This window comes from Halichoeres trimaculatus, unplaced genomic scaffold (genome assembly GCF_033239565.1).
Source record: "Halichoeres trimaculatus isolate MK-OKI-2021-1 unplaced genomic scaffold, fHalTri1.1 fHalTri1_scaffold_15, whole genome shotgun sequence".
In the NCBI taxonomy this organism is placed as follows: domain Eukaryota; kingdom Metazoa; phylum Chordata; class Actinopteri; order Labriformes; family Labridae; genus Halichoeres; species Halichoeres trimaculatus.
In genome coordinates this window covers 25707619-25721325 of record NW_027437193.1, presented here as the reverse complement: position 1 = coordinate 25721325, position 13707 = coordinate 25707619, and the positions used below count along the sequence as shown (strand labels likewise).

Here is a 13707-nt window from a genome sequence, read left to right as displayed (position 1 = left end):
TCAATGGCCGGCAGCTTGGGCTCAGCGTGTGTTTTAGACGGGTGTCCAATTAGAAGAGCCTCCATTCTGAACTGTGCAGGCCTAATTAGAAAGGACAGGACGAGTGAAACGCGGCTCAGGGCGAGCTGAACTTGGAGGAGAGACAGTTTTGGCCGACATGAGTTGACGGCCTGAGAGTCTCCTCCTCCCTCTATCTGTCTCCCCCTCTGTCTCCCCCTCCCCCCCTCTCTGCTCTGAGACAGGTCAGACTGCAGCTGGGAGCTTAGAGGTAGAGCCTGCTCTCTTCTCTCGTTGAAATAGGATAAAAAATGGAGAAAAAAGTCATTGTTGCCCCCCTCTGCGGTTATCACACTTTATCCAGGATTCAAACACTCTTCAGTCAAACGCAGCTCTGCCTATTGAAACACGGAGGACTCGGGCTTTACTGATACAAGAACATGACTTTCTATCAAGTGTGGATTAGTCCCAACAGCACCGCGAGGGGTCTCACATACATATGAGTGTGGAGCTGTGTAGGATTGTGCTTTTCATGCAGGAACATTAGATGAACAGTGGTGTTCTGCTTCTGCATAACAACAACTGTATTTATGCTCCTCGTACTGAATGTGTTGATTTATTTATCAGCAGCACGGTGGAGTTTTTCCCTATTGTTATGTTCTTACATGCCTCCATGCCCTTTTCTCCATCTGAACAATGTGTTTAGGGCATCTGAAGCAATTCAAAACTTTCATTTGTGCAACCCGGTTTTTGTGAAAAGAAAGGGATTAGAGTGTATAAGAAGCACTTCCTGGCATTGCCTTCTTATAGAGATGCTTAAACATTGATGCACCAAAGAGGGAAGCTCTGCACAGAGAGTGTGAGGCCTCAGCTGTTTGCTTGTCTCTTCTTCCTGCCTACCTATTTAACACCTACGTGTGACTGTGTTTGTGTTTGTGCAGCCATCCCCTCTGCGCCTCGCAACGTCATCTCCAGTGTGAACGAGACCTCGCTGTCCTTGGAGTGGGAGGAGCCCGAGGACACAGGTGGCAGGAGCGACCTCGTCTACAACGTGGTGTGTAAGAAATGTCTGCGGGACAGGAGCCCCTGCACGCGCTGCGATGACAACGTGGACATCGCTCCTCGCCGCCTGGGTCTGAGGCTGAGGAAGGTGGTGGTGAGGAACCTGCAGGCTCACACCCGCTACAGCTTCGAGGTCCAAGCCGTCAATGGGGTTTCTGGGAAAAACCCCATCTCGCCAAGCTACTCCACTGTCAACATCACCACCAACCAAGCCGGTTAGTAGAAGATCAGTCAGCGACACTTAATGTGTCCACAAACTGAGTTAATTCTTTGGGCAGCTCCGATCAATACCACTTAACATCACTGTGGAGCAGGCTGGTTAGCAGATCCTCTGCTCAGTCATTGTCAGTGAGTGTATTAATGAGTTTAAGTATCCAGAGCGGTGTTAACATACACAATAAACATTGCAGGACAACTTTAGAGACAGAGTGACGGATGAGAAAAACCCATCTGGAGATGTTTTAAGGGTTACTCTCAGGAACAGTAGATAAAATCATAAATACATTTTTATTTCTCAAGCGTCAGCATTCAGCTCTCCGTCAGCCTCTGCTGTCAATGTCACCTTTCAAAGCCTCTACTTAAAATCTGCTGCGTCATCATCACCCAGACTGCTCAGCACCTTTCCATGGACAGTAATTACTCTCCCAGTTAACCTGCACTCAGTCCAGCTTCCTGAGTTTATGGACCCAACACAATGACTGTCAAATTGAGTCACTTTCAGGCCTCACTAATCAACAAACTGCAGAACACTGAAGGTGAAACATGTTTTACCATTTTTCTTAAACCGTTCAGGCTGGAGTATTTTAAATAACATTATCTTTTTTTTTGGATGGTTTGAGATTTGGGAGAAGAAACTCTTGGCACTCTTGGAGAATGTGAAGTGACTTTTCCAGACTTAAAGTGTAACCTGTGTGTGCTCTGATGTCTCACTGCAGCACCTTCAGCTGTGCCCACCGTCCATCTGATGCGCTCCACCTCAGACACTCTCAGCCTGTCATGGCTGCCGCCTGAGAAACCAAACGGGGTCATCCTCGATTATGAAATTAAATACCATGAGAGGGTAAGCTCCCAGTTTTTAGCTGTTGCATTTATCTAGGTCACAGTGCATGCCTTACTCACTCTGAACTCTTCTAACCCTGTGACTAAAGAAGCCTTTTTCAGGGTGTGGAAAAATGTGATGATGTGTTTGGGGGATCGGGTCAGTCCAGAGACGAGTGAACTGGGGAGAACTGGCCGGTCAGACTTAAAAACTGGTGATGTAAATGCTGCATCGCTGGTATTGATCCAATTCCCTTGTAAAGCCCTGCAGATATTATATGTATTTTTTATTACCTCTGATGGTAAAAAGCGTAAGCTCTTAGATCCCTACAGGCTCTTCAGTCCAAAAACAACTCTGCATTAAAGAATGAAAGGGTCTGTGTTTCTTTCAGTGAAACCGGTGAAAGCAACAAGTCCATTTTCTTGAGTGATGCTTGACTGAATACGAGTTTATTGAATCGGCTTCAGCAGCTGCTGGTAAAGAGACCAAACCCTGAATGAATCCTGCATTTAATACTGAACAGGGAAGGTTTTCAAATGCCTTGAACAATCGTGATCACAGTTTTTTTTTGCTTTTTTGTCCAAATTATCCTTAAAAACAAAACTTTTTAAACTATTCTAAGCAATAAGGTTTGAGTTATTTCAGGGATTTAAACTGACTCGGCTTTGGATGCTTCAGTTTTCAAACAGTGCTGAGCACATGATGGGAAAAGAGGCTGTGATGTTAGCTTAGCCAAGAGCATTTTTTGGTGAAACCAACAAGAAGAAGATAAGAGAAGATTTATTTTCACTGCTAGCAGAAAAAAAAGAAAAGAAAAGAAAAGAAAAAAAAATCTGCCAACAAACATAAAAGTAAAATTTTGACCAACAGTATTGATTTAAGCTAGCCAGCCTGAGTTAAATTTTGCTAGCCTCTAGTAGCCAGATAAAGAGGTTGTAGCAGCAAAGCTAGTCAAATATTTTTAATTCAGTAACCAAACGTGTTTTTATGGCTTAGAAAAATATTTTATTCATTGACTGACAGAAGTCTTTGATTTTTTTTCTCAAAAGTTAAAATGCTAACAAGCTAGCTTTTGTTAAATAGCGACAACTGCTCCTCCAATTGACAATGCAGGCTCACAGTGATGTTAAATAATAACAATTGAACTGTATGAAATGTTACAGAAGTGCAAGAAGAAAAAATTAAAGGGAGAGATATTTTTCTTCAGTTTACTCTTCCAGTTATTAATTTATAAAGTTAGAGAGTATTAGCTTATGTTAGCCACAACAAGCTAGGTTACCGGTCATATTAAGAAACAGCAAAACTATTAACATTTTTATAAATGTGACTTCTGTTTTCATATAACTGTTACTGTTTTCTGATAAAAAAAGCTTTGTTTCATTCTCTCTATTTAATTTGGCCTGTGATGCTAATGCTAGGTGTTTGACACACACACTGTGAGAAAAGCATCAGAAGACCCTCCACCTTCTGCTGCTCTAAGAGATGCCTTTCTCCTTCCAGGGTCAGGTGATGTCTCACACAGTAACATCTCAGCACAGCTCAGCTAAGGTAGAGGGCCTGAGGGCTGCTACGCCTTACGTGGTGCAGGTCAGAGCTCGCACTGTAGCAGGATATGGACGCTACAGCAACCCCATGGACTTCAGCACCAGCCTCCACAGTACGCACAAACTCTTCTGCTTCCAGTCTGATCCTGGTGATCTGCTGCTGCAGCTTTCTTAATGAGTGTTCCACTTTAGCAGTTTTATGGCTGCCTTGGTGGTTCGTTATTAGACGTGCAGCACAGGCCAGCCTTTAATCTCACAGGTGGCGTTATTTACCCGTGTGCTTTTTCCAGGTGACCCTCAGAAGTCAGTGCAGGACCAGCTGCCTCTCATCGTGGGCTCTGCTTCTGCGGGTTTGGTGGTCATTGTAGCCATGGTGGTTATTGCTGTTGTCTGCCTTAAGTAAGTGTTTGATATTTATTGCTGACAGCCTGAAGTGCATGTTTCATTTTGTTAGTTAGAGCCTGAACAAAGAGGCTCATTAAATTTTAACATGCGTTCAATGGGTGCATACTAACTCTTTAGCTTCAAAAAGAAGCTTTGCAGGAGAGAAAAACAGAGACTTTCTTTCAGTGATTTCATCCAATTGTTCAGTCAGATGATAGTTTCAGTCGCTGTACCTGAAAACATTTGAGGCTGATGATGTGGATGTGACTCTGTTTATGTGCTGCTTGTTTACAGGAAGCAGCGCAGCGGCTCAGAGCTGGAGTACACAGAGAAACTGCAGCAGTACAGTAAGTCCGTGTGTTCGTTCTGGGAACTGTGGCCCCTGTGTTCCTTTGGTCATGTCTACGGAGTTATCCACCTGATTTAATCAATTATCCAATCACCTGATTGAAACAAGGCTATTTCCTTATTAGCACAGAGGAAATCCTGATCGCACTGTACATCGTGATTGGCATGATGCTTTCCTTCCTATGTGAACTTTACAGTCTAGACATTTGACTGTGTGTACTTTTTTTTCCAACAGATAAACAACAGCCTCAAGCCAGAGCTTGGGCTCACTTACAGTTCATTTTCTGTTCATTAAGAAGCAATGCCCCTGATAACTGAAGTAATAAAATTAGAAATAAATTAATTAAGATCAAACAGATCACATGGGCTGTTGGATAAAAAGTAAACAAATGTAGCCTTGAACTGTGTAACAAGAGCCAATGAATAGCATTCCAACATTTTGTAAGATCACTTTTCATTTCAGCAAAACACTTGATTGATTCACTTGCCGAGAGAAAATAAAAGCATCAAACATCAGGGTGTTGAATATAAAGCTCACGAGAGTCAGAGGTTGTGAGAGAGTAGCTTAGCTTATATGCTTGGAAGTGGCGAGGTTGGTTTGTGGAGATTTTGATAAAAACATCACCAAAGAGCCTCAGATTTTTACAAAATAAATGTGCCATATTTCCTCACTGAATAAAGTCGTCTTAACACATTAAAGTTATTGGGAAATGAGAGAAAAATACAGGAAGCAACTGTGCTTAGTCCAGCGAAAAGCAGGAACCATTCACATCAATTTTATACTTAAATTTCAGCGCAAACAACATCAAACTGGTTCACCAGCTTTTTGTTTGTGCTTCCTCCTGCTTACACTCTTTATGCTAAGCTAAGCTAATTCTCTTCTGACCCCATCAAGAACTCACAAAAGCAAAATGGCCCATCAGCAACTATTTATGTAAATGTTTTAATTAAAATTAAACTCAAGTTTTCAGCCTTAAAGTTTTCAATTTCTCCTCCATCAGACTTTCTGGGTTACATGCCAGAAATTTAGCATTTTACAATGATTTTAGCCAGACCCTTATGTCAGGAGGCTAAAGCTAATTTTGTTGAGTGTTCTCATGTAAAACACTTTAATTCTTTGTTGGTTTTAATATGTGCAATAGTTTTACAGTGCAATACCTTATTCATGTGTAACCTCATTAATACAAAACTATTTCACTCGCCTGTTTCACTCTCATTCATCTATCTTGATATTTGTAGGCACTTTTTCTGCATTTGCGTTTTCACTTTGACACTTCTATCCTGAATAGCCACTCCAACACTTTTTATTTTGATAGATACTGCTGCCCTTTTTTTTTTTCCTTACTTATGTCCATTTTTGTATTTTTTTATTTATTTAACCTCTACTAACTTTTGTATTTTGTACTCTGGTAACATTTTACCTTCAGGATTAATAAAGTAGATCTGATTAGGGATGCACCGATCCAACTTTATGGTTCCAATAGCAATACCTGGGTATGGACCGATAATGATCTGATACCAGTGTTAAACAATAACCAGCATGCCCTACTGTGGGATTGGACTGCTCAAAGACAAAAATTGGGTATATTGAGTTACTAAAGTTAATATTTATTTAAACTATAAAATATTTAAATGTTTACCACCAGTTTGGTAAAAAACATGCTTCATCAATTGTAATATTTTTTATCCTGTGGACTGGTAATTCACATAAAACAAAGAAAGTGCATCAGAGGAAACAGTCCAAATCAAGTAAAAAAGAAAAGGGAGAAAGCTGGCTGCCTGGATTGGCACCATGGATCGGGCCCTTCCCACCGATACCGATCCAGCTTTGAGGGGCACCGATCCGCTGATACCAGGATCTGTATTGGTGCATCCCTTGATCTAATCTTATTTCATATTTGTAACCTATTGTATCTTATCTTACATAATCTCAATGCTAACTTTTTCCTTTTTCCATTTCCTTCCTCTCAGTTTCCCCAGGGGTCAAAGTGTACATCGACCCTTTCACCTACGAGGACCCCAACGATGCCGTTCACGAGTTCGCCAAAGAGATCGACATCTCCTGTGTAAAAATAGAAGAAGTCATCGGTGCAGGTAAACAGCCCCGTTGTTTTTGTCCCGAGGGACAGGAAAAGATTCAGGTTTATTAATCATTTATTGGAACAGGAGTGTGCCATCAAGCCCCAGGTCTGTTCTGTAAAAGAGTCCCTCTCTTGGATTCAGAGTGTGCATGAGAGCTGCCGCTGGGAAGGATTGAAGTGAAAATCTTCTCGCTAGCTCTCCCCGCTTCAGTCTGTTTTTTCTCTCTGTCTCTCCAGCGGCATGTTGTGTCCTAACTTCACCTCTAAATGACAGTGTGGTCCTGCTCGTCCAAAACTCCCTGTTTCTTTCTCTTTCTCTTTTTTCTCTCTTTCAAAAACACTCAGGCACCACATACAGAGCCCCCAAATTCCTCGCCCATCCTCTGTCTCCTTACACCGCTCCCAGGTTGCACACTCGATCGATACCCGCCACTCCCTCGCTCCCCAACATCTTTGACCTCTGACCTCCCCTCCTTTCCCTCTTCTCTTCTCAAGTCCTCTCCCACAGCTGAAGCAGACCCTCGACTCTTTACAATCAGCACCTTCACTCCCAAATCCAACCAGTAACGTTCCCTTTCCCTGCACTTTCCCCCCACCCTCCTCTCACTCAATCCCCCTCTCCCCCATTACCCTCACCCCCTCTCCTCCCCTAACCCCTTCCCCACCCACCTTGTTCTCTTGATCTAGGTGAATTTGGCGAGGTATGCCGTGGACGCCTCAAACAGGCCAGCCGGAGGGAGATGGTCGTTGCAATTAAGACGTTAAAAGCTGGCTACACTGAGCGGCAGAGGCGGGACTTCCTGGCAGAAGCCTCCATCATGGGCCAGTTTGACCACCCTAACGTGATCAGGCTGGAGGGGGTCCTGACACGCAGCTGCCCCGTCCTCATCATCACTGAGTTCATGGAGAATGGAGCGCTCGATTCTTTCCTCAGGGTAAGCTCGACAAGAGGCGTGTGCTGCGACACCTCTGACAGAGAAGATTACTTTCTGTTTGTATCAAAGCAAAGAGAAGCACACACACACACACACACACACACACACACACACACACACACACACACACACACACACACACACATAGTCATTCACGACACCTCTGGGTTATCGGAATGTTTTACTCTCTGTAAAACACCCCGAGGCGCTCGCTTGCTGAGTGATAGAGATTAAATGTGCAATATAACGCCTGCAGACAGGCATAGTGTCTCTGCCTGACGTGACTGACTGATGCTGACAGGCTTTGCAACGCTCAAACTCCTGGTGGAGAACTGTCACAGAGCAGACCTTTGGATACGTTTGCAGCTCTGTATTAGAGAGTCTTTGTGCGACGGCAGAATACATTACTGATCAGGGTTTGTTACAGGCCACCTCCACCTACACAGAACTGCTGAACAAAGGCGGGATGAGAAATGAGGTGTCACACAGTACATTTCCAGCTGCGTGGGGGCCATTACATGTCATTTACATCCAGTAAATGTGTTTTCTTGCATGGCTGCTCTGTGAAGAAGTCCACTTACTGTAACAGTTTGGCCTGATGAGGTTACTTAATGCCTCTGCTGGATAAATGGTTCGCTGCTGTTTTTTAATCTCTGTGCAATAAGCAGCTGATTGTGTGGAGATTGAGAAATTTCTGATTACCACTGAGAGAAACAGTTGCTCTTTATTTTAGTCCGTTTGATGCAGAGCGGCTGGTTCTGTGTTGCATGGTTGACTGTGGGCCTTTGCTGCGTATTGCTCCAATCTAATGGTGTTCATCTTCCTAACAGGTGTGATAATGTGATGTGAATAAAATGTGACAGAAGAGTTTAAAAATCAACAGAAACTTGGCCCCAGAGAGGAATTTCACATGGATTGATTGCGGCTGCTCATACAGCTAATAATTGTGCTACATTGGACCCCGCTCAAAATGTGAAGACAAGATAATACCAACAGAGAATGAACTGTTGGGCATTGGTAGAAAAATTTGGCAAATTTCTCATGGGCACCGAAAAAACAGGTCACACACTCTTATATTTTGTTGGACCGCCTTAAGCTTTCACTACGGCAGGTATTTACAGTGGCATTGTTTGGATAAGCTTCTGTAATGTCACAAGATTTATTTCCATCCAGTGCTGCATTAACTTTTCACCAAGATTTTAATTGATGATGGTTAAGTCTGACCGCTGTTAGTCAGCAATCAGTGAGGCTAACCAGAAAAAATAAGCTTCAGTTTTCTAGGGAGCATAAAGATTGGACTCTGGAGCAATGGAAGAAGGTCATGTGGTCTGATGAGTCCAGATTGACCCTGTTCCAGAGTGATGGGTCATCAGGGTAAGAAGAGAGGCAGATAAAGTGATCACCCATCATGCCTAGCGCCTACTGTCCAAGCCTGTGGGGGCAGTGCTATGATCTGGGGTTGCTGCAGTCGGTCAGGTCTGGGTTCAGCAACAGTCTGTGCTCAAAGACTGAGGTCAGCTGACTTCCTGAATATACTGAATAACCAGGTTAGTCCATCAATGGATTTTCTCTTCCCAGATGGCACGGCCATATTCCAAGATGACTATACCAGGATTCATTGGGCTCAGATTGTTAAAGAGTGGTTCAGGGAGCATGAGACATCATTTTCACGCATGGATTGGCCTCCACAGAGTCCAGACCTTAACCCCATTGAGAATCTTTGGGATGTGCTGGAGAAGGCTTTGCTCAGCGGTCAGACCCTACAATCATCACTGAAGATCTTGGTGAAAAATTAATGCAACACTGGATGGAAAAAATCTTGTGACATTGCAGAAGCTCATTGAAACAATGCCAGAGTGAATGCTTGCCGTGTTCCGTGTGCTGAATGTGGTCCAGGAAATATTACAGTGTGTGACCTTTTTTTTTTTGGTGGCAACTTATTTTTTGGCCGGGCAGTGTATAAGTTCGTGTTCAGTAGAATGTGGCTCCATTTAAAAAGGAAATAAACAGGCTTTCTTGTCTTTTAGCATTAAGTGAAAAGAATCTTTGTTTCAACAAAGAAGTTAACTACCAAACACAATTTCTTGCCTGTTTGTTTTTTATTCCATCGAGAGGAAGAACTGTGGATATGAATGATCATTGAAAAGTATGAAAACATGAGCATGTAATGTGCCTCGTTTGCATGGTCAGGAGTTTATTTAGCCCCCAATGGATGCACAATGGCACATTGAAAAGTATGCAACAACATAGATGCTGCTTGCTTTGCAGCATAGTTTAGTGAAATAAATCTTATGCACGCTTAGAAACAGAGTTTCAGAGTTTTCTTTTGCTCATTTGCGCAGGTTAAGCAAAGTGCAGAGGGTACTCAATCTTTTTTCATGCCAAATAAAAAGTGAACATATGTTTCCCCTCTTCTATTGAGATGTCAATGGCAAAGTCTTGGGTTAGATTTTAATTGGCGGCATGGATTGATTTCCTGAGTGATCTGTCAAGGTAAATAACTTACCTTTGCAGTCTCTGGTTTCTAATTAGTAATTTTTACAGCCCCTTTCTGTTGTAAAACGCCTTTGCTTTCAGCTTTTTCTAGTAAACACAGATTTTGAAAGTGTTTTGTCCAACTCAGAAAAGTCATGGTAGGTATAACTATGTGCCGTCTTGAATACCGAGGACATATGGCAATAAAAAAGACGCCCACAGATTTACAGATTTGTCACTTGTGGAGATAAAAGTCAGCAGGTAGCTGACATATTAGCGTTTTCTCTTTTAGTAAAGTTTCGAGAAGAGATGAGCTGATTTATGAGCACAGTTGGAAAAAGAAAATTACAGGCTGATAACTTTTATCTTGTGATTTTTGTGAGCTCAGTGAGCTTAAGGGAGGCGCCTTGTGCTCTTTCTGCTTGTCAGTGTGTTTATAGCTTAACAGGGAAAACTCCACGCTGGGAGGGATGTGCAAATGACAACTCTGGAAAAGTTTTGGCTGGACTTAACCAAAATTTTCTGGATATTAATGAAGGGCATGTGTGAAAAAAGGGACTTCATATTTGATTCTGATTCCTCATAACTTAATATTTTACCACTGTTTTTTTTTTAATTTACACAATAATAATAATAATAATAATAATGATATCAAAGACAATAAAAGTCAAAAACTTTGCCTGAATTTCTTGTACAAAGTGAAAAAAATCTGCAGATAAGGTAAAAATAATGTACCTGTGTTTCTTTGGTTAAGACATTCTTCCTTTTCAAGAAACTTGTCAAGCAGTTTTTCTCACCCCATTGACTATTTTTAAACAATTCAGGGATAATTTTCTCTTAATACACATCTTGGCTCATTTTGAGTCTTCTAAGGCAATTTTCACCACAAAATAACAGATTTACACTTTCTAGTCTATTTTAATTTTTTTGCAGTGTGTTGCTTGAAGTCACTTTAAATTCAGAGGAATGAATAACTTGGGTGTGTGATAAATCCTTAAAAATAGAGGTTATTTGTTAGTTTTGTAAGCAGCCTTACAAGAACTAACAGATGCAAGAGTTTTATGTGTAAATTAAGTATTAGAGATTAAATAAATAAGACCAGGTAAATCTAATGAACTTTGAAGGACTCTAATACAGACTTGCTTTAATTCCTCAGTCTTGCTGGTCTTGTATGTATCATACCTCTAGTCTGTCAAGAATAATTGGCCACTATCTTATTATTCAATCAATCATTACCTTTGCCAAGGAGGTTATGTTTCTGGAAGAGTTTGTCTGTTTGTTTGTCTGTGAACAACATAATTAAAAAATCAACAAACTGATCCTAATGAAATTTTCAGGAAATGTTCAAAATGGGATAAGGAAGAAGTGATTAAATTTTGGAGGTGATCTGGATCACCGTCTGGATCCAGGATTTTTTTAAATGATTCTTTATTATTGTGAGATAGGGCCGTTTTCACCATATGTGTATATAACTCCACCATAAATGGTCAGATTGCTTTGCAAAACAATACAAGACAAGGTCACCATAATTTATGACAGATGTAAAAGTACGATCCAGATCCTGGCGATATTCTGGATACTAAGATCCAGAATATGAAATATGTACTGGGTCAACATAATTTTCAACACTGTCAGGAAACAAATTATTGTACAAACCTGCAACTAACACCAAATTGTAGCAGACAGTCTGCTGAAAGGGAGTATAACATTAAAGTAGGACTAAGTAAAGTAGGTCTGCGCTGTCTGAGTGCTTTTCTTGTTTTTGAAATATATCATGTGAGACTGTTTATGCTGAGGAACAAGTTCATCAGCTGCTTAACCATTAAAAGTGAGCGTCTCCAGCTTCTGAGTCGTTGTTCAGAAAAATGAGCAGCTCTAAATAGCTGTTAGTACACTCGTTGTCAATTAGTCTGACAATTATTTCCTCAAAAATCCCTTTATCATCTTGTTTATGAGATGTCAGAAAATAGTAAAAACCCCAGGTGGCGTCTTCTAAAAAAGCTGGCTTCAGTTTACTGACGTATAAGAGAGGCAGGAAACTGTCACATCTGAGGAGCTGAGAACAGAACGTAAATGCCGTTTACTCAAGCCATTATCAGGTAATTGCTGCTTTCTTCTGTCTGTTGGATGGTGTAACAGACAATATTTACTGTTTCCTGACATTTGACAGACTGACAATTAAAGCTTGGACTGATTAATCAATCATTAGCTTCATCACAGAGTCCAGCCTGAGCCTCTTCCTCCTTCTCACCCTCCTCCTCTCACTCAGCTGTCCCACAATAACACACACGTCTCCAATGTGACCATGGCCTGTGCTGTCCTCACCCCCGCCCCCCTCCCCCATGTCACCCAGCCTGCCTGTGACTCAGAGGAACTCAGAGTCCTGCTCTAACCAAGAGTTAGCACACACACACACACATATATTCACATGTAGGTGCAGATCTACAGATATAACACACATATCCATGCATACACCCTGCCCTGGCTTTGAGCGCCTGCTATGAATCATGGCTGTTTACACATCCATCCATCCCAGCGTGCTTTGCTGTCAGACTTCAGTGGAGTGTGCAGACTACAAAGCAGGATGTTTATGGTTTTGTCATGTCACGTCTTGTGTTCTCTGCCATCTCTTTCTGGAGTCAAAGACGGGATTGATTATGCTGAAAATTGTTTTTTTTTTCCCCATCGAAACTCTACTTAATATTCAGGTCATGAAAAAAAGGCTCGCAGGGTTGTTGCAGCTTGAACTAGGTTTGCAGAAATCCTCTCTTTTGATATCAGGTAATTGAGAATCGACTTGCGATTGATTGGTTTCAACCCGCACACTTCAGGTTTTCGAGAGGCTTCATAGGTCGGAGTCTTGCTTCAGATCCATCTTCAGTTCATCCCACTGCGTCACGCCTCGTAAACGGGGAGAATTTTGAGTTAGACCCTGAAACCCTGGGCTCAGATTTTATTTTATGCTTCTCAAATATTAAGAGAGGGAAAAAAATCTGCAAATGAAGGACATTTAAAACAGCGAAAAGAAGCTTTAAGCAACATGAATTTTTAATCCTGGCTCTGTTATTTTGTGGCTTAGTGTTAACACACAGAGAAAATTTGCAAACGGGGCTTTGTGTTGAGTTTGGATCAGGTCAGCTGGGACAATACATTTTCTAAAACCTACTTCACTGGAGAAACATTTATTTATTTTATTTATTTAACCCCATGAGATTTAAAAATATCTTTTACAAAAGAGACCTGGCAAAAATTAGCAGCCGTACAGAGACACAGTACATAGAAAATCGTTTTAAAATCAAATAATCAAATACACATTTGTCTTTCAAGAAAAACAACCACATGCTTCTGTCACTACATTCTTAATGATGCTCTTAAATTCGCAAAGAGATATCATTGAATCCAACTTGAGCTCATTTTGAAGATTATTCCACGACCAAGGTGCATTGAGAGAAAAAGCAGTTTTCCCCAGGTCTGTAAAAACTCTGGGTACAGAGAAGAGCATCAGGTTAGAGCAGGGGTGGCCAATCTGTAGCTCACAAGCCGCATGTGGCTCTTTGCCTTTCAGTGTGCGGCTCTTCGATCCATTCATAAAAAAATATATAGATCTATATATTGTTATGAGTAGTTGTGTGCTGATCAATCTAAAATATTGATATACTGATGCCTACTTTGGGATCAGTATTGATCAATACTTGGGTGATGAGATTGATACTTAAGTTTCGGTTTCTCTTCCCTACATGTGCTCCTCTCAATCGCTCATGTGCTCAAAGCTATCTAGATAGATAGAGGGAAATGTCTTAATTTTCATTTTATGTGGTTTCGTTTATGTGTGAGAGGAAGTG

General features: G+C 41.5%; 1 protein-coding gene across 1 annotated transcript in view; it reads left to right on the top strand.

The window, feature by feature from the left end:
- The window catches only part of ephb3a (eph receptor B3a), a 46892-nt gene that overhangs the window by 19491 nt on the left and 13694 nt on the right, over positions 1–13707 (top strand). Inside the window, exons 5-11 of the mRNA XM_074688296.1 lie at positions 939–1274; positions 1995–2119; positions 3599–3755; positions 3933–4041; positions 4321–4373; positions 6346–6468; positions 7143–7390. Of these exons, the coding sequence (XP_074544397.1) occupies positions 939–1274; positions 1995–2119; positions 3599–3755; positions 3933–4041; positions 4321–4373; positions 6346–6468; positions 7143–7390 (1151 nt within the window). The remainder of the gene's footprint in view (positions 1–938; positions 1275–1994; positions 2120–3598; positions 3756–3932; positions 4042–4320; positions 4374–6345; positions 6469–7142; positions 7391–13707) is intronic.